At 39.7% G+C, this 21,155-nt stretch overlaps 1 protein-coding gene and 1 long non-coding RNA gene across 3 annotated transcripts; both read left to right on the top strand.

The window, feature by feature from the left end:
• The first annotated feature begins 1,194 nt into the window (after positions 1–1,194).
• On the top strand, positions 1,195–12,270 carry LOC121429691. Its single transcript, XR_005971957.1, has 3 exons — positions 1,195–1,430; positions 1,983–2,183; positions 12,094–12,270. It is a non-coding gene; the product is annotated as an uncharacterized LOC121429691 (long non-coding RNA).
• Positions 6,214–10,383, top strand: LOC121429690. 2 transcript variants are annotated; one of them, XM_041626853.1, is made up of 2 exons: positions 6,214–8,310; positions 9,436–10,383. In XM_041626853.1, exons 1-2 carry the CDS (start codon positions 6,355–6,357, stop codon positions 10,015–10,017), a joined length of 2,538 nt encoding a protein of 845 aa, XP_041482787.1. In that variant the 5' UTR covers positions 6,214–6,354; the 3' UTR covers positions 10,018–10,383. The 2 variants fall into 2 exon arrangements, with proteins under 2 accessions (XP_041482787.1, XP_041482788.1); XM_041626854.1 differs by having other exon boundaries at positions 6,214–8,032; positions 9,750–9,842.
• Positions 12,271–21,155: the final 8,885 nt, after the last annotated feature.

Genomic DNA, 21,155 nt, shown 5'->3' with positions numbered 1-21,155 from the left:
TAAGTTTATTGGTCTCGTTCATAAAAAGTGGACATAAGAGTAACCATGTATCACTGAACATCTTGTGTGAGTTAGAGTAGTATTCAAAGTCAGCACTGCTGCTATATTGAACCGCGTGATGCAGGTGAGACGGCCAGAGGCATTCCACTTGTTAAAAATTAATAACTGTTTGTCTGATTGTTCAAGCTTTCATCTATCAACTTGTCTGTTTTTGTCTCACCTGCATAGCAGAGTGAGACTATAGGACCATGTTGGGGGAATCAACATCAAAATCAAAATCTAAACCTGAGGTTAAGTTTTTGAAATGTCATCATAACTTTGAAAGTATGTTGGTCTAGTTAATAAATCTTGGACATAAGAGTAATCAAGTATCACTGAACATCTTGTGCGCATTTTAGGTCACATGACCAAGGTCAAAGGTCAATAAACTTTGGCCATAATGGGAGTATCTGTTGAATTACCATCATAACTTTGCAAGTTTATTGATCTGACTTTTGAAACTTGGACATAAGAGTAATCAAGTATCACTGAATATCCTGTGCAAGTTTCAGGTCACATGATCAAGGTCAAAGGTCCTGTGAGGTCATTGAATTTTGGTCACATTGGGAGTATTTGTTGAATTACCATCCTATCTCTGTAAGTGTATTGGTCTAGTTCATAAAACGTGGAAATAAGAGTAACCAAGTGTCACTGAACATCTTGTGCAAGTTATTGTAGTTTTCAAAGTCAGCACTGCTGCTATGTTGAATCGCGTGATGCAGGTGAGACGGCCAGAGGCATTCCACTTGTTTTCTTTTTCCTCTAAAAACATGATTTTATCATAATTGATAAATAATTTTCAATGTTAGCAGTTGTTCCTTGGTCACATTTACTCTACGGCGGCCATATGGCAAGTCAAAAACAGCCGTTTTTAACAGTTTTTGTACCAGCGACATATAGGTGGTTGGAATAAAAATGAATAAAACTGCTGTTTTTCGACTCAACACATGGCCATCGTTGAGCAAATGTGACTGAGGTATTAAAGTATGGAAAAATATGTTACTTTTATTTACTTGGTGAACAAAAACTAAATTAAAGCCTTAATAATGGCAACTGATGTGTTTGACTTGTGTTTGTGTTTTGTACTCTGCTATCAATGCATCTCGATCATGTATTTCAACAAAGAAATTCTTATTTTTTTAAATCTAGAGAAGTATTCTAAGAATTCGTTGGTCGTGGCAAAGACACATCATAATCCTGGTCATGGTGACTCTGTGTGCTGTACACACCCATCCCCTACTCCCTCACTGACACAGGATATAATGGACTGGGACAGGGGAATCTGGTCTGCTGCCCTCTGTGGTGATCTATCAAGAGTTGAGAAGCGACTGTCATGTGGATGCTGTGTTAATAGTGTGGATAAATCAGGTTACACAGCTCTGGTACTGTAGGTACGATCTCATAATCCTTTCTACAACAAAGGTTGCTGTAACGTAACCTGAAAACTTCATCTGGGTGAGAAGTAAAAAATCGTAATAGTTGTAAACAAATTTGGCAAAGGGGATGCAACAGTATTGTAATGTTGCAGGTCGATACATTCAAGCACAAAAATTAAGAATTGCTATTATGGTAATCGTACTTCTATAGTCTAACTTGGTTAATATCATGTGAAACTTCTTTTTAGGAAATTTAGTCTATGAACTGGTAAAAATCTAAGCCTTAAACACTGAAGTTCTTGTATTTGTAGAAATTACTCTTTCATTGGTCCACTGGTCTTCAGGAAATTACACCAGTGGCTTGCATCCCCAGTGGGGCACCGATGGACCAATAGCTTCAATTCAGCATTTATTTCTACCTGTTTAAGTAAAGACCTTTGGATACACTGAGGCCATTTTTTTTGTTGGTGATATCAATTCAGTTATTTTGGGAAAAAAATGGACACATTGCTGTAATGTAGAACTGTTCATTTATAGTATGTGATATTTTCATTCAATACTTTACAGCATTATGATTGCCGCAATGGACACAAAGACATTGTTTTCAAGTTTCTCCAACATGGAGCTGATCTAAACCTTAAAAAACCGGTCAGGTCATATATGACACAGAGCTGCCTACGGTGGTCATCTTGACATTGTATCTCAACTTCTCCATGCCAAATCTGATGCCACTTTGGTAAACAGCTCTTCATGGCAGGAAATAAGCTGGTATGCATTTTAATGTTCTGCTCTTTTCTTTTTTGCATGGTAGCCAATTTTTACATTACAACTGTAGACATGTTCCCCCCAAAATATTCCCTGACAGCATAAACTGCTCATGAAAATGAGATGTAAAACTATTCACTGTATTAAAGATGATATATCTCATGTTTCAGAAACTTAACTTGAATATGGAAAGATGAACAATTTGACAATTAAACTCTTCAAGTGTCTGAAAATTCTGTTCGTTTATGATTATTGACTAGGGGGCTATGTGCTAGTACCAAGTAAGTGGCAATGTTATTTTACCTTCAAATTATGTATTGATTTTTTGAAGTAAATTTGTGTTAATTATGAAAATAAGTGTGTTGTAACCCAAAAATTTGCATGAATTATTTAGTGATTCAGAAAAATATAATGCATAAATTTTGTGTAATTTGCATAATAAAGGAAAGTACATTGTTTTTTGAAAAAAAAAATCTTAAAGGGGTTATGGAGATAACGTCGATGGCAATGTGTATGCCGATTTTTCACACAGTGGGCAGAGATTTGGGGGGGGGTTGGCAGTGCGTCCCACAAAAAAACGAAACCAAGATTTATCAATGATTTATCATTACTTGATCACAAATGCAATAGACAAATGACCTACCATTGTAAAACTTAGAATCTCCTCTTTCATTTGAAATTACTAAGATTATTTTTCATTCATGCATGACAAGCAAAAACAATTTGAAGAGGGGATAGGGTCATTCCATCTGGATTCACCCAGTGGTTGCACCCGACCGTCTCAGAATTCGTTGTAATTTGGTATACATAAAATTCACCATGGCTCAAGCACAAAACAAAAAAAATAGTCCAATCGGTCCGTCGGTTCTCGCGCTACAGCCAGCCCTTTTCTCCTTGTTTTGACAAAAATGGGCGTGACCTTCAACTTTCAATGGCCACTGCGTCGTTACGTGTTGACCAATTATCATGAAACTGGTACCATTTGATAGGAAATTCAGAGAGGAATCCAAAACATGCATCGAATAATGTATTGGAGCAATTTATAAGGTCATGACCTTTGACCTTAACTTTGACCTTGAGTTTGACCCCCGGACAAATAATTTTTTAACTTGATTTTCGTGTATGTTAATTATTGGTATGATATTGACAAAATATGTTAAAATCAATGATGATATTTTATTTCTTCACCTTTAAAAACTCTTCCAAAGATACCATGAAATTTCACTCTAGTCCCACACACTGATATCTACTTCAGATACGCCATACTTACCTATTCCCTTAAAAGCCATTCGATCGCCACGCTCGAATACACCCGGCAAAAAATTTCTCCTATAAAAGGAGAAAAAGTCTGCAACGCAGACTAGAGCCCCGCACGACAAGGAGGGAAACCCCGCCCTATATACTATAAGTACCTTGCGTGCGTGGCTCACTTCCTCTTTCTTTTGCCGGCGCCCGAACCTAACGGTTGTGTGGCGCTTACGCTCAGTTAGAGTTTCTATACACCCAAACAGTACAAGACTTCCCAAAGTAGACAGAGGTCTCAGAACCCACGTCTCAGGGCAAAAAGTAGACAGAGGTCTCAGAACCCACGTCTCATTACAAAAGTAGACAGAGGTCTCAGAACCCACGTCTCATTACAAAAGTAGACAGAGGTCTCAGAACCCACGTCTCATTACAAAAGTAGACAGAGGTCTCAGAACCCACGTCTCATTACAAAAGTAGACAGAGGTCTCAGAACCCACGTCTCATGACAAAAAGTAGACAGAGGTCTCAGAACCCACGTCTCATTACAAAAGTAGACAGAGGTCTCAGAACCCACGTCTCATCACAGAAGTAGGCAGAGGTCTCGGTACCCACGCCTCATCCGATCCCACAGCCATACCAGACGGAGGTACGTTTCAGGCCCCACGTCTATATTATCCACCATAATGAGCCAAACAACTGGATCGAAAGACTCTCCCCGTCAGGGCCCCAATCAAGCCAGTAATAACACTTCCCAGAACAATACGAAAGAGGATGGAGCTATGAAAGATGATGGAGGAAAGAAAACCCCAAATATAGCCAGGTCTAAACGAGGTACAGGGTTCAAAATCCCCCTCAAAGGAAAAGTCAAGACCCCCTCCCAGGCCAAACCCAAGGGGAAGACAGCTAAAACCCCTACTCCGGACGAATTAACCCTCGGGACGTCCGTCACCTTACTGGGAAAGATACCGAAGGGGGCCGAGTTTTCTTTGGACGACTCGGATAAATTCGAGACGATTCCCGTCACCAAGAAAGCGAAGATGGGGGAATCAGGGAAGGACGTAAAAACGGGTTTTCATCCCCCTGACGACACGGACATTGCCTCGGCGGCATGGTTCATGAAGATGTTCCAGGCGGCGCAAAAATGTATGAACTTGTCGAATCAGCCGATTGCAGGCGACACCAGCGCCCCTACCAGATCAGCGGCGCAGACCAAAACTCGGCCCGACAGCCCAGGCGCCCCGACGCCGGACGGGCCGCTGAGGCGTGACGGAGTACCGGCGAAGCGGCCACGGCCAGGACAACGGGACATTGAAAGCCGTACTCGGGGGAGAAGCCCGAGTACCTGTCATGCTCCCTCTATTGATATAAATGAGGATGATTCAGACTCTGAATATGGCTACCATCGGCCCATAGCATCCCGCAAGCGAAAATGGGCAGACTCTTTGCTGTCTCAACTTTCTACTTCAGGATCAGAGAGACAGAGCATTGCTAGCGGTCGTTATGAGAAGGAGGGGGCTTCAGTGATTAGTGAGGGTTTTTCTTCAGCTATTTTTGCTTCCAGCCCCAGCTCTCGCCATGATAGCGTAGAAAGCAAGCCTGTTTCGGCTGCAGATTTGATTACGAAATACTGCCCCCAGCTTAAGGCAGAGACTACCGACTTGGAGGAATCTAAGCCTATTTTCTGTCTCGATTCGGAGCTTGGGAGACAATCTGTCAACTCAGCTGCGGTGAAGCTTGACAAACCCTTCTCATCCTGCCTGAATTACCTTAATGACAGGGGAAGGGACTTACGTCCTACCAACAGAGTGGTTAAGAAGCACTTTCGCTTTGGGGAACGAGACTTTAAGCACGCTTTCAAGACTCCCACAGTCCCAGATGCAGCCTTTTGTGTTGGTGATGCTAAGGCTAAGAGATCGCGCTACTCTAATCAGAATCCACTCGGGTCACGTAGATTTAAGCGTATGGAGAGTCAGTTGACCTCTATTGACCAGGCAGCCAGGGCATCTATGCGCCTAGCAACCTATCACACATATCTTTTGACAGCCTTTCGGGAATCTGAGAGACTATGTATCTCCCCAGAGGATCGCAGAGACATATGGGAGTGTGTTATGAAGATTGCAGAATACCAGTTTGAACAGGCGTCGAGAACGGCCTTACTTTGCACGAGAGCAAGACGTTCACAGGTCATTGACCTACTTCAGATTGAAAAAAATGCTACTCGACTACTCGAAAGACTGCCAGCCTGGGGGGATGACCTTTTCAGTGGTCGTTTTCAGGAAGTTTTAGAATCTTCCATCTCTGCCTCTTCCACGGCTGATAAGACAGTGTACAGGCTGTCTTCACATTCTTATGGCCAACGTTCCTCCTCACGTCAGCAGGCCTCTGGGCCGAGTAACCAGCAACAGCAGGCCCCCCCACAACGCGAGGTCAGGGATAGGAGGCCCCAGACCAATCAAAGGACCCCTAAGCCCTTTCGGGGTCGACGCAGATCGTCCCGCGGTTCTCAGTACCCCCCTAAACACTTGTGACTCCTTGGCCGGACCGTTTTCCCAGACTTACTAGCCCCCATAGCCCCCGTAGGAGGAAGACTCATTTTCTTTGCAAAAAATTGGAGCCTCATAACAAGAGACAAACTAATTCTCAGGATAGTGCGGGAGGGATACCGGGTCGAGATCGACCCAGATTATCGGGACGCGTTCGCACAACTAAGAACCACCTCTGCCCTCCCCCGCTCTCTCGAAAAGAGAGAGGCTCTCTTAAGGGAAATCAACGAACTGGAGAGAAAGCATGCAATTTCCAAGGTGCCCTCCAGCCGAAAAATTGTTTTGTCAAATGTCTTCCTAATTCGGAAACGGTCCGGAAAATTCAGGATGATCCTGAATCTAAAGAAACTAAACAGGTTCATCGAAAACAAGCCATTCAAGATGGAATGCCTCTCCAAGATCCTGCCCCTGCTTCGCCCCCACGAGTGGGCGGCATCTATAGACTTATCGGACGCGTATCTTCACGTTCCAATAGCAAAGTCCTCTCAGCATCTCCTAGGTTTCGCAATAGGAGGGGACACTTACCAGTATCAGGCCCTCCCTTTCGGCCTTCGCTCTGCTCCTCGCATTTTTACAAGGCTCGTCAGGGTAATTGCTGCAGAGCTAAGAAGAAGAGGGGTAAAAATTTTTTGTTATCTCGACGATTGGTTGATCCTCGCCCCCTCAGAACAATCCCTTCACAGACACTTGAAGGTCACTATCGCGTTAACGACAAATTTAGGCCTTCTCATAAACTGGGAAAAATCAAGATTGACTCCAACTCAGACTCCGGATTTCCTTGGAGCATTTATAGACATCCCGCGTCAGCTGGCAGCCCCCCTTCCCCACCGGGTTCAGAGAACGAGAGCAGTCGCGGAGCAACTCCTGTCCAGTCGTTTCTCCACTGCGAAGACTTGGCAGATTTTTCTGGGACTCTTAGCAAGCTTAGTGGATACAGTCCCCCTTTGCAGACTGAGGATGAGACTACTCCAGCTACATCTCCTCAAGTTTTTTCGCCCACCCATGGACGCCGAGAAAACCTACATCCCTCTATCTCCGGAGTCAATAGGGGCCATTCAGTGGTGGCTTCTTCCCTTGTCTCTGACCTCAGGGAAGCCCTTCAGAGGTCCCCTTCCGTCAGTGGTCATCCTAACCGACGCCTCAAACCAAGGTTGGGGCGCAGTCATGGACTCGAAGAGGGTGTGGGGGGACTGGACTGGTCATCAGCTGAATTTTCACATAAACAGGTTGGAGATGATTGCGGTGCAGTTAGCCCTCCAACACTTTGCATCCGAGATAGTGGAAAAGTGTGTCCTGATAAAGTCAGACAACCAGACGGTGGTAACATATCTCAACAAAGAAGGGGGAACTCGGTCAAGGACCCTTTGCAGACTGACTCTAGAGATTTTGACATGGTGCGACAGTCGCAACATCACGGTGAAGGCATCCCACATTCCAGGAAAGGAGAATCACATAGCAGACTTCTTATCGAGGGGACGCTATCTCCCCTCGGAATGGATGCTCCACGAGGCTGTGGCCAAGGAGATATTCAATCAATTCGGCAACCCACAGATAGATCTATTTGCCTCAACACTAAACAAGCAGATCACTACTTACTGCACCAAGCACAGGGATCCAATAGCAGTGGCGACGGACGCCTTCTCAATTCCATGGGACAATGTTTTCGGTTATGCTTTTCCTCCATTTGCAATCATCCCCAAGGTACTTCAGAAAGTAGAGGAGGAAGGAGCAACCATACTGCTAGTCGCCCCCTGGTGGCCCCGCCGACCATGGTTCTCAACGATAGTCGGCCTTCTGTGGGGGAGCCCAGTGATTCTACCGATGAGGCAGGACATCCTGAGTCAACCAGGGACCCAGCACTACTACCCCGAGCCCAACAAACTGAGGCTCACACTGTGGCCCATTACAGGGCAGCAGCAATCAAGGCTGGACTTTCTGAACGGGCTGCCAATTTCTCGGCCGAATGTTTACGGTCTTCCACACGATCAACCTACGACTCCAGACTCAGTCACTATGTTAGATGGTGTCGGCAGGCTAAGACTAATCCATGCAAGGCATCTGTAGGTGAGATTGCTGAATTTTTTATATCTTTGTATGACAAGAATTTGGCATGTAATACTATTCGAGGTTACAGGTCTGCCATAGCTGTCCTACATGAAGGCTTTGACAATGGTGAATCTGTTTCCTCCTCTATTTTTCTGTCAAGGTTATTAAAGTCCTTCTTTCTTAACAGACCCAGTAGAAGGCTTCTTGCTCCTGCTTGGAGCCTTCCCCAGGTGTTAGTCTCCCTCAGTCAGCCCCCTTTTGAGCCAATGCATAATGCATCTTTGCGGGATTTAACCATATGTAAGTCATCAATCAGACGAAGCGGTTGTTTTTGCGGTTCTATTGGGTATGAGGCCAAGCTTTATTTCATCATGTCCAAATCAAACAAAAGAGGGTAGAAGACCCTTGACTGAGGTCACTTCAGTTGCTGTAGACAATTAAAAGACACAAAATTACAGTAAGTATTGCATCATTATGATCACAAATAATTACTTGCTACAGCTGCTTTCAGAGCAGAGCAGAAAAACTAAAGGTCCATAATTACAAATATATCATCTTCCATATACACTGTATGCAATTTAGTTCATACATGTACATTGTATATATTGAGTTTACCTCAGCCTATGAAATGCATGTAGTAAATAGATCTGCAAAGAAGGCCATTCCCTATTTATTACTTTCACATAGATATGGAAGGCCATTCCCTATTTATTACTTTCACATAGATATATACCGGTAACACAATTCTGCAAATTGAGTGAGCTATCATAATCATTCTATCAGTCTTAAGCAATATAGAAACATACTCAACTAATCACAATCCAAATCAGTGGGGCATGACATCTATCAATATTCAAGTCACCTCAACTCTAGAAAAGATTTCAATATTTGCTATCTGTAATTAGTTATGAACACATTTGCTTACCAAGGTGAATTCCACAAGAAAACCAACAGGCCCTGTCTTTATAAATACAAGGCTTACCAAAAGGCAGTTTATATATAGTATTATGTCTTAATGACACGCCTTTCTAGCATTAATAGGCATAACTCGGTTACTATACCAGCATGCCTCCTTCATGTAAATTGAAGTTATCTCCCTCTTCTTCACACAAATCATAATCTGTCTAATTTAGCTCCTCAGCAAATCTTAACATCAGAGAGTAAATTATATATTGTACTCACATATTAAGGTGTCCAAAATCAACTATATACATCAAGAATATCAGGATGAGACATCGATTACCACTTCATGTAGGCACATGCAGCTACAGCCAGCCTCATCTGCTCACTGCATGTATGAGCTTTTCCTGCATGCAGTGAGTGTATGTCCACTGGAGCATATCGCTCCTCTTTAGCTACATTCCTTTTTGTACCTGACTGATTTGCATTATAAAGAAGGGTTATTTCTCATCCCCTCACACATAAAAACTGTTTTCCTTCTGGCAGCGGCTTCTGGTCAGAGGCGTAGCTCTATCCATGCTCTTACCACAGCTCCTGGGCATATTCGTTGGGAGAAAAACAAGGTTAGACTTATTCCTCATGGTCGTTTTCTTGCCAAGAATCAACGGGAGTCCTCTCTCCCTCTTGAAATTGTTCTACCATCCATAAGTTCCTTTTCTTCAGTTAGGGAGGATAGGTTTTGGTGCCCGGTAAGAGCATTAAAATGGTATCTTGATAAGACTAAACAATTTCGTGCTTCCGATCAACTTTTTGTTAGTTTTATTCCCCCTCACAGGGCCGTCTCGCCGGATACTATCTCTCGTTGGATTGTGGAGGCAGTGAAATCTGCTGGTGATCCAGTCATCATTCACCAGAAAGTTAGAGCCCATGACACAAGAGGATTGGCTGCTTCCTGGGCTTTATTCAAGGGCGTACCCATGGAGGATATAATGAAAGCGGCATATTGGTCCAACACTAATACATTCACATCCTGCTACCTCTCGGATGTCCTCGGTGATGAATCCAAGTTTGCAAGGGCCACCCTGTCCGGTTCCCATCGCTAATCCAAGGTATGAGTTTAACTTTACAAGCTTGTCTTTAGTATCTTGTATAATAGATTTGATCTGTAGGGCCTCTTGGCTTTGGCCTGACCACCTCCCATAGTTGTTTCCGTGGGAATCTGGCTTTTAAGGGAATAGGTAAGTATGGCGTATCTGAAGTAGATTATGTTGTTCAGTAGTGAACACCATATCTACGAAGTAGCCATACTTACCTATGCTACCCTCCCACCTCCCCTCTTTCTGTTTCTGAGGTTCGTTTGCCTAAGAAAGAGGAAGTGAGCCACGCACGCAAGGTACTTATAGTATATAGGGCGGGGTTTCCCTCCTTGTCGTGCGGGGCTCTAGTCTGCGTTGCAGACTTTTTCTCCTTTTATAGGAGAAATTTTTTGCCGGGTGTATTCGAGCGTGGCGATCGAATGGCTTTTAAGGGAATAGGTAAGTATGGCTACTTCGTAGATATGGTGTTCACTACTGAACAACATAATTCATGTTAGTAAAGTGTTTACCAGTTACATGATTTCTTCCAATCTTAAGTTACAGTATGCAAGCACATGAAAAGAAATTAAGCTTAATCAGTTCACAAATAAAAGATTAAACCTTTATGCTCATGAATAGGTATCTGTTTAGGCATTTTGATGTTCATCAATATATATTCATTTTGATGTTCGGCAATATATATCATATATATTCATGGTAGTAAAGTCTTCACTTTTATCATCAAAATATATACATGTATATATATGTATATGATATATATTGCTGAATCATAAAATGCCTAAACAGATACCTACTCATGAACGTTTCATCTTTTATTTGTGAACTGATTAAGCTTAATTTCTTTTCATGTGTTTGCATGCTGTCACTTAAGATTGGAAGAAATCATGTAACTGGTGAACACTTTACTAACATGAATATCAGTGTGTGGGACTAGAGTGAAATTTCATGGTATCTTTGGAAGAGTTTTTAAAGGTGAAGAAATAAAATATCATCATTGATTTTAACATATTTTGTCAATATCATACCAATAATTAACATACACGAAAATCAAGTTAAAAAATTATTTGTCCGGGGGTCAAACTCAAGGTCAAAGTTAAGGTCAAAGGTCATGACCTTATAAATTGCTCCAATACATTATTCGATGCATGTTTTGGATTCCTCTCTGAATTTCCTATCAAATGGTACCAGTTTCATGAAAATTGGTCAACACGTAACAACGCAGTGGCCATTGAAAGTTGAAGGTCACGCCCATTTTTGTCAAAACAAGGAGAAAAGGACGGGCCGTAGCGCGGGAACCGATGGACCGATTGGACTAATTTTTTTTGTTTTGTGCTTGGGCCATGGTGAATTTTATGTATACCAAATTACAACGAATTCTGAGACGGTCGGGTGCAAAATTGCACATTCATTGGGTGAATTGGCATGGAATGACCCGATACCAAAAAGTCATTTGGCGGGCTGTATCCGAGTTTCAAAAAGAAAACCACATTTCTAAAAAGTTCAATATCTGCACTTTAATTTGATACCTCAATTACAGAAAATTGTCAAGAAATAGCAAAGTTCTGTTTATTTGAAATAAGGCTTGAATTTCGATAATTTCATAAAATAAAGAGGTTCTATAGGCTAGCATTCAAACTCACTTGACACTCCGTTTTGTTGATGATGTGTTGTGTCTTTTGTTATCCATGCGATAGCTTCTGTGGGAAAATGGTGAAAACATGTTTTTTCTAATGAAATCATGGAAATACCAGCATTGTTTTGAGGGAACATAACTTGTTTACTTCTTGACCTTTTTGTGTGATTAAGGATTAAGTTGAAAGAGGAGATTCTAATCTTTACATTGGTAAGTCATTTGTCTATTGAATTTGTGATTAAGCTATGATAAATCATCGATAAATCTCGGTTTCGCTTTTTGGGGGATGGGCCACATCCCCTGGAATTTTCATGCACTCAAAAAGCCCAGTCTAGTAAAAGCTTGTTCTTACCTTAAAGAATAAACCATTGCTAATATTTTATGACATTTTGTAATTGTTGAGAAAATAATCTATTTGAAATGAGTTTTTCTTTTATCTTACAATGCAGGCTGCAGAACAAGGCAATACAGAAATCTGAAAGGTGGTTCTTAAAGCTCAACCTAGTATGAAGACTGCAGAAGTCCAGAGGACAGACACCCCTAGACTGCATAAAGAAAAACAGTGATCTTGGACTGAGACAGGTTTTATCATGAGAGTCTCTCCTACTTGATGATCTGAAATGTATTGCAGGTTACTCTTTTACATAGAATATAGTTTTATTTATATATATATATATATATATATATATATATATATATATCATGTTGGTAATGATATATAGTTCTAAGAGAAGATTTCCTTTGTATCATTACATTCAGTGGAGTGAGAGATCAGCTGTTTTCAACTTTTTTTTCAGCGTATGTGCAAAGTTATTGAAACTTGCGCAATGCTGGCTATTTTTTTTTTAATTTGTGGCCATTCGCTCCATCATATATCATACTTCTGTTGCTGTGGCTGATTAAAAAAAAAAGTTGTGGCGCAGTGGATAAGTCTTCTGATTTTGAAACAGAGGGTCGTGGGTTCTAATCCCAGCCATGGCGTAATTTCCTTCAGCAAGAAATTTATCCACATTGTGCTGCACTCGACCCAGGTGAGGTGAATAGGTACCCGGCAGGATTAATTCGCATGAGCGCTGAGAGGCAGCTCAAGCTAAAGCCGGGGTAATAATAATAACAACGCGCCTCGGAATAGAATATTTCTAGATAGATGGCGCTATATAAATGCCTATTATTATTATTATTATTGAGTGAGATCAGCGTTAAATGTTTAGTTTATATTGTGATTATCAGAGGGTGAAATAATGCAGTAATAGCTAGATTCTAGAGACATTTGGCCTGGCAACTATGCATTTTCAAAGGCTGTTTTTAGTGATCAAGTACGCCGATTGTGTGAATTAGAAACGATCACTTCATTAGAGGGGAAAACAAAGAATTTTTATTTCAAGGCTACTTTCAGGGCTTGCCAGAATAGACCAGTTCATAGTTACTTCAGGGACAATTTTGGTCAAATGACCTTTCATTTCTTTCATTATTTCAAAGCAAGATAATACGTAAGTTTGCCTTACATAGCAGGATGAAGAAATTGAATAGACCAGTTGACTAGAATAGCACACCAATCTTGCAAATGAACACTTAATGAAGATATTTATTGCATTCCTACTTTAAATGCATATCATAGCATGTTGCACAATGTCCTTAGCAAACTGAAATACCAGTCGTTCGTGGACGCATTGTTTTTGTGGATGTAAATGAATACCACTTTTCAAAACAATATATGAATAATCAAGACATCAAAATTGGTGCTTATTTCATTAGTTTTTAAACCACCATGTCACTTTAGTACAAATGACCTTCCTCTGATCATGCGTAGAATCTCTTGATCATGCGCAGAAATGAACAACGAACTGGATTATACCAGTCTAACTTTGTTACATTGTATAACAGTTTATATAAGATCTTATGGAATTGCAGGAGCTCTCCTCAGCTCTCTTTTGCCCCAAGCTCCCATTTAATTTTTCCCCCGTTTCTTTTAACTGACCACACACTTGCAAGCCCACCGCCACAGTATTACACAATAGAATTATGGAATATTTTAAATGAAAGCCTATTTACTTCATTGAACAAGACTAATTTAGAAATGGCCTATTATAATAGGCCATTTCTGAACGTACATTGCAACGACTTTGACATTTGAGAAAAAAGGGTGTTTGATAAAAAACTTTCATAAAAGCAACAACAAAGAATAATTAAGTAGAACAAAAAACATCCACAAACACACAATTGAGGTACTGTATTAGTTATTTACATGGTGAATTTTGTTCAGCAAGTGTATAAAGTAGACATCACGTTTAGTAAATATAGCAACTTATCAATCCATTCTTCAAAATGGAGAGTGGGATGTCATTTATTCATTCAACAAATCTCCATTGTTTTTTTTCTCATAAAGGGGTTTTTGTCAAAGACAGGTACTTTCTTTCCTCATATGAATTCCTTCTGTGATCAACATGATTCTACTCGTTGTGTGCCAATACAGTCTCCACAGACTGCCTACTTTCTGTACACTCAATATAGAAGAAGACATTACCTTGGTAAGGGCGATGTAGATCTGCTCCCCGGTGGGTGCATTATTTGTTGCATTTGATATGTCAGACTGGCGTACAAACACTGGCTTCACTTTGATATCATTGTGTAGACCCATGTTAGTAACATTCTCATTGTACGTTTGTTTACGTGAACCTAGCTCTTAGATCCGCGATTATCCATCGCTTCTCCCTTTTTTATCCTTTGCATCTGCCAAATTTTGAGATGAAATGTTCATTTCTGATGCATTCTAAGTTTCAACAACTATCTTCCTTTCAAAAAGTGAAAATTTACAGAAGTGAATCCTAGTAGTCTTTTTTGCCCTCTTTGAACTTGTTTTGAGGGCGTTGTTGGCTTGTGCTTCTATTATAGGAGTGGCACTAGGATGAAGACCAGCCATACTGACCCCATGCTGAGATGTGGGGTTGTAAGGTGGGTGTCTTTGGTCTGCAGTCATCATCTCTTGCCGTCTTTAGGTTCAAGTAATTTCTTTGGTCTTTAACCCTATATAGCTCGGGCTATTTTGAAATTGCATAGCCCGGGGGGGGGGGGGGAGAATAGGCCCCCCCTCAGATCTCGGCCGTTTATCAACCGATTGCGACCAAATTCGGTGTGTGGGTGTCTCATTATGTATTTTACTAGAATGTTTGTCAAATTTGTAATTTATTATCATTTTTTATTTATCTAATTATGCAAATATTCAAATTTTTTCAAGGAATTTTCATTTTTTTGTAGTTTCCCCCCATTTTTTGAGAAAATGCAATGGAATCAAGCATGTTAGTAGCCAGTCATGTAATCTAAAAGACAGCTCGCTCAACTGTATTGAAATTGTATAATTAGATTATAATAATTAATTATGCGCATATGCTATTTTTTCTTGAAATTCTGAATTTCACATATTGATTACCACGTCTGGGCATAAATTTTTTTTCTAGTTGTGTACTGAAGAAAGGTGATATTTACTTTATATTTTGACATTATATCATCAAAAAGTGAAAATACTTATGCAAATTATAGAAAATGAATATTCATTCACCCTTGAGGCTATTTTGTTGGATAATCTTGTTTCCTTCCGTGTTTCCAAATTCTTATGTATTTCTTTGTTTTTAATTTATGTATTTCTTTGTTTTGAAATCTCTATTTTTTGTTTTTTTTAAATCTAGAATAGTTGGTGATAGCCCAAAAGAAAGATATGTGAGGAAAAACAGAAAAAAAACATTCATCTGACAACACTATTTGTAAAACCCATACATTGTACACACATATAAAGTCGATGGAAATTGCCAATTTCGGTGACATTGGTCATGAATATGTGCTATAACTCCGCAAGTGTACCCCCGATTTTCGCAAACAGGGTCTCACCATGTGCTGGAGGTGTGAAAGAAAAAAGTCGAAATTCAGCTAATTATTTTTTTGCATTTAGAAATTATCGCGAAAAATGTTGAGGGGGCCTTTTAGGCCCCCCTGGGCTATATAGGGTTAATCTGCTAAATTTCTACCTGTGCAGAAAACGATAGCTCAACATATTCACGGTTATTTCTAATTATAGTAATAATCAAAACCTCACCTTACCTTTTCTTTCTTATTCCACTTCGGGTTTGTGTATTGACAGGGACTACAAATTTCAGTGTAAGCACACAAATCTTCTTGTACTGCCTTCCTCTGGCAGCTATGGCCTTTCTCCTAGACTTCTCCGAGCACCTTGCCCCACGCTTGACTCGGTGTTTGTCATGAACTAACCTGCGAATTCTATCAAAGGAGATAGTAAATATATAATCATGATAAGAAAGTGATACAGGAGAATATCCCTTTCGTGAGCACCGATGTCCTTTTTTCATTCGTTCGGAACAGCGTCCTCCCCATGTCCTCTCCAAATTTGTTCTTTTTGTCGGACCATCTGGCAGATTCTATACAAGGAGGAAGTAAATAGTGATGATAATGGTAACGGTAATGGTTTATTGAAAATTCATTCGAAGCCAAAGGCTGAATTGCCGAATATTTTTACAAAAACAAGTACAAGAACATATAATCATTACATAGTGACACAATGCTTAAGAAATTAAAATATTTAAAAAGAAACTTGCCTAAATAGATGGATACAGGTTTTTTTTTATCCATGCATAATCAAAATCAATGTAAACTGGCATAGTACTCAGTGTTGGGTGGATAAATCGTCTTGGGTTGCCTAACTTTGGCAGTGATGACCTTGTCTAGTCTTCTATGAACATCTGCCTTTGCCTTGCTGGCTATAGCTTGCACTAATCTATGGAGGAGAAAGTAAATAATGATAAGGGAATGATACAGGAGAATATCGTTAAAGAAATTAGTCGATCATAGAATTAAAGTATGTTCTTCTCTTGATGTATTTAAATCTTTTTGTGAAAGTGTTACCTTTTCAAAAGATTAATTAGAACTTTCTAAAATTGATGCATGAAATTAAAGGGGAATGAAACCTTTGGAACAAATAGACTTATGTAAAAACATAAAAATCAAAGAATAAGAATAAAGAAAGTTTGAGAAAAATCGGAAAAATAATGACAAAGTTATGAGCATTTGAATATTGCAATCACTAATGCCATGGAGATCCTCCTATTGGCAATGCGACAAGGATGTGTGATGTCACGGATGAACAACTTTCCCTTTGGTGGACTATAAAATACCCTCAAAATGTCTCTTTTTGCTTTTTCTTATGATGATACAAACTCTTTATCCATAATGTATTCTTTAAAAATATGTATTACATGCCCTCATGTAAAAAGAACACATGATTTATGGATAGATGTGATAAAAGAGGCAATTCAAGTGAAATATATACTAAAGTAATGGGGAGAGTTGTTCACAAGTGACATCACACATCTTTGTCGCATTGCCAATTTGCTATCTCCATAGCATTAGTGATCGCAATATTCAAATGCTCAGAACTTTCTCATTCTTTGTCCGATTTTTCTCAAACTTTTGTTGATCTGTTTCTTTGATTTTTCTGTTTTCATACAAGCTATCTTGTTCCAATGGTTTCATTCTCCTTTAAATACTCTGTTTGAAGTCAAACATACATTTCAGGTTAGAACATACATTTTTGCTCGTGCTCAGTCCAGTTATAATGTACAATTGCTGATGTGGTTTACGGTACACCATGTGGAGTGTTATAGAAACAGTGGATAGAAGAAGAGAAGTGGATAGGCGAGAAAGTGGAGATTTGAGAATAGAGTATTCTTTCTTGAAAATAGTCCTGAAAAGGACTGTAAACCAGAAGGAATGTTGAGTGAGAACAGCTTGAGTAGTAGAGCTGATGAGGAGATGCTGGCTTGAGTCGGCGAGTAGAGATGATGAGTAGTAGAGAGACTCGACGTTTCGGACAGGTTGACTGTCCGTCTTCAGGAGAGAAGAAGACGGACAGTCAACCTGTCCGAAACGTCGAGTCTCTCTACTACTCATCATCTCTACTCGCCGACTCAAGCCAGCATCTCCTCATCAGCTCTACTACTCAAGCTGTTTTCACTCAACATTCCTTCTGGTTTACAGTCCTTTTCAGGATTTTTTTCAAGAAAGAATACTCTATTCTCCAATCTCCACTTTCTCGCCTATCCACTTCTTCTCTTCTATCCACTGTTTCTATAACACTCCACATGGTGTACCGTAAACCACATCAGCAATTGTACATGTCACCATGCAAACCTTCAAACAACATCTGAGTTATAATGTAGTAAGGCATTCACCATTTTCTGCTTATAAACTTGCTTAGAGTGTCCAGTTTTTCTGTTTGAATATCATGAAATTTCAGCTTGTGCTTCGTGCTCACATTAATTCTTTGTTCAGTTTCACATCTTTTTTATGATTACAAGAATTTTTTATTTTCATTTCTTATTGAAATATCCCAAAACTTTGAGCTTGCGATTAGCGCTCACAACATCACGCACGGGATGCCCTTTTAACAGTATGGCGTGATTAGCTCAATCGTGGTGTCATATACAGGCTTAGCTGTCAACCTGAAATAAATATACCAGCGAGTGAGAAAAATAAGTGAGAATATTAAGTACCTTTTATAAATTAAGAAAAGTATCTTTGTCAGCAAAGTGGACACGGGCCAATTATAATTCGAACACCTAGTTTGCGCTAAAAAAAGGCATTCTGATTTTGGCTTTTCTTGCTTCATCCTCTTTCCTTTCAAACATACATCGTATAAATTATTATCAGATCGAGAAACTGAGAGTGTTTCAGGTGGTAGAAATGTTAGAAATTACACTTTAGTAGATATATGTCATAATTTTATATAGAGATACGAAAGAATAAAAAATCATTTCCAAGTTGTCCCTTTATCTTGTTTCATTCAATCATCTTCGTCTCTTATATTTCCCCTTTTTTCACTCTCTTTTCCCCTTTTTTCTTTCTTTCCCCCTTTTTTCATTTTTTTTTGCTCCGCCAATAGGGGGCCCAGGCCCCCTGGATCCGCCAATGGAAAATGGTATTAAAGGCATTGTACTTACAGTGTTGCCTGCATAAATCGAGTTCCACTGCTTTTCTCGTGCAGCGGTGACCCTTTCGGGTCTTTTCCGAACACCTTCCTCCCCTGGCCAGTCTTTGGTTACAACGAACCATCCTCCGAATCCTATACAAGGAGAATGTAAATAATGATAATTGTAAAGGTAATGGTTATGGTTTATTCAAAATTCATCCGCAGTCAAAGGCTGAATTGCAGAATATTTTACAAAACGAGTACAAGAATATATGATAATCAATTGTATAATGACACAATGCATAAGAAAATAAAATATTTAAAAAGAAACTTGCCTAAATAGATGGATAGTTTTTTTTATCCATGCATAATCAAAATCAATGTAAACTGGCATAGTACTCAGTGTTGGGTAGAAATGTTAGAAATTACACTTTAGTAGGTATATGGCATGATTTTATATAGAGATACGAAAGAATAAAAACAAATCATTTTCCAAGTCTTCCCCTCATCTTGTTTCATTCAATCATCTTCGTCTCTTATATTTCCCCTTTTTTCACTCTCTTTTCCCCTTTTTTCTTTCTTTCCCCCTTTTTTCATTTTTTTACTCCGCCAATAGGGGGCCCAGGCCCCCTGGATCCGCCAATGGAAAAAAGGTATTAAAGGCATTGTACTTACAGTGTTGCATACACAAATCTAGTTCAGCTGCTTTTCTAGTGCAGCGGTGGCCTTTTTTGGTTTTTTCTGAACACCTTCCCCCTCCTCCTCCTCGGGCCACTCTAACGTTGGCACGTACCATCCTCCGAATCCTATACAAGGAGAATGTAAATAATGATGATAATGGTAAAGGTAATGGTTATGGTTTATTCAAAATTCATCCGCGGTCAAAGGCTGCATTGCAGAATATTTTACAAAACAAGTACAAGAATATATGATAATCACATAATGACACAATGCTTAAGAAATTGAAATATTTAAAAAGAAACTTGCCTAAATAGATGGATACAGGGATTTTTTTTATAGTACTCAGTGTTGGGTGGATAAATCGTCTTGGGTTGCCTAACTTCCGGCAGTGATGACCTTGTCTAGTCATCTCTGAACATCTGCCTTGGCCTTGCTGGCCGTGCACTTATATATGGATTCCATGAGGAGAAAGTAAATAATGATAAGGAAATGATACAGCAGAATATCGTTAAAGAAATTAGTTGATCATAGAATTAAAGTATGTTCTTCTCTTGATGTATTTAAGTGTATTTGTCCAAGTGTTTCCTTTTCCAAAGATTAATCAAAACTTCCTATTAAGGGTGTTGGGTTTGAACACAAGGAAAAAGTGAAATTCAAATATCAATTGGTCTCGAAAAAGAAATCTTTTTCATTTTGCGCATGGACAAAATAATCTCAGTTTAACGATATTCTAATCGCGATTCAAGTTCTAGTAGTGTGACTGAGGTATTGCTTAGCACTAATCCCTTAACCCGTTGCCAACGGGAGCCGGATATATACGGTTCCCTAAAACTTATTCATGTACGGGAGCCGTATATAGTCGGTTCCCCAAAGGCTATTACTCGCATCCATTTTCAGGCTTTAAAAATACAATTTCATACTATGTTTCTGCCTTTTCTGTGTTATAATTACAATGTCCATTAATTAAACTACACATTCCAGAAAGTCATACGTTTTTACCTTTTGTTTTTATAGTTTATAAAGCATTATAAAACGAGTTATGCTTCGAAGAGAGTCCAATATTGGCGTACAGTGGGCATTGCCGCGATGGAAGCTTGATTTCAACGATTTTCAGTTTCGCAGAACCACGTATATACCGTAATCAATAAAAGTGAGGGAAAACAATGGGAGCAGCGAAATGCAACCCAAAACGCACGCAGAGCTGCGTGCGTGCGCTGATATGATCAACGATAGATCGAAAACGATCGATACTTTATAAGATTGCTTGTGAGGTTTCAAAAAGTCCGGGGTTCGATCCCGGCCGCGGCACCTATGCCCGTGAGCAAGGCATTTAATCTACAATGCTCTTTTATCCTGCTTTTCAAATAAATGAAAATGCTATATGCATTACTGCTAACTAGGTGTGCACTTCTTTTTTAAAAAATGGCGCCGTTGATAAAATATAGGAAGAAGAAAAATCATGGTTTCAGTTTATAACACATCGATTTTTGTTTTCTTCTTTCATTTAGGTGCATTATTTTGCCTCTTGAAAATGGCTGTCATAATATTCAACTTCATGAACTGATCAAGCTAGATCAAACTAGAAGAGAGTACACGACTTTAAGTTGATATCGATTTCTATAATCCTAAACAAAAAGTGTATACAGCTGGCTATTGAGAATACCTCGGATCGTACGTACACTCTATTTTGTTCTAACGATACGGATGTGGTAATTGATGGAGGCATGGCCCCCCCTTCCTTTGAAAATCACAAAAGGGCATCCAGCGAAGGTCAATAAAGTTGCCACTTACTAACAATGTAAAAGAGTGACTTGAAAGGGAAGGATGTACGGATGAATTCACACTTTGTCAGTTTGG

Source organism: Lytechinus variegatus, chromosome 16 (assembly GCF_018143015.1).
Source record: "Lytechinus variegatus isolate NC3 chromosome 16, Lvar_3.0, whole genome shotgun sequence".
Taxonomy (NCBI): domain Eukaryota; kingdom Metazoa; phylum Echinodermata; class Echinoidea; order Temnopleuroida; family Toxopneustidae; genus Lytechinus; species Lytechinus variegatus.
Note: the sequence above shows the minus strand (reverse complement) of the source record. Positions and strands in the feature narration are given on the sequence as shown.

What these genes read in the sequence shown, in the direction of transcription:
- LOC121429690 (XM_041626853.1), top strand. Translation starts at nt 6,355, where the DNA reads ATGCCTCTCCAAGATCCTGCCCCTGCTTCGCCCCCACGAGTGGGCGGC. An exon ending in CATCTTTGCGGGATTTAACC is followed by an intron (nt 8,311 to 9,435) that starts ATATGTAAGTCA and finishes ATCCCCTCACAC; the next exon opens with ATAAAAACTGTTTTCCTTCT.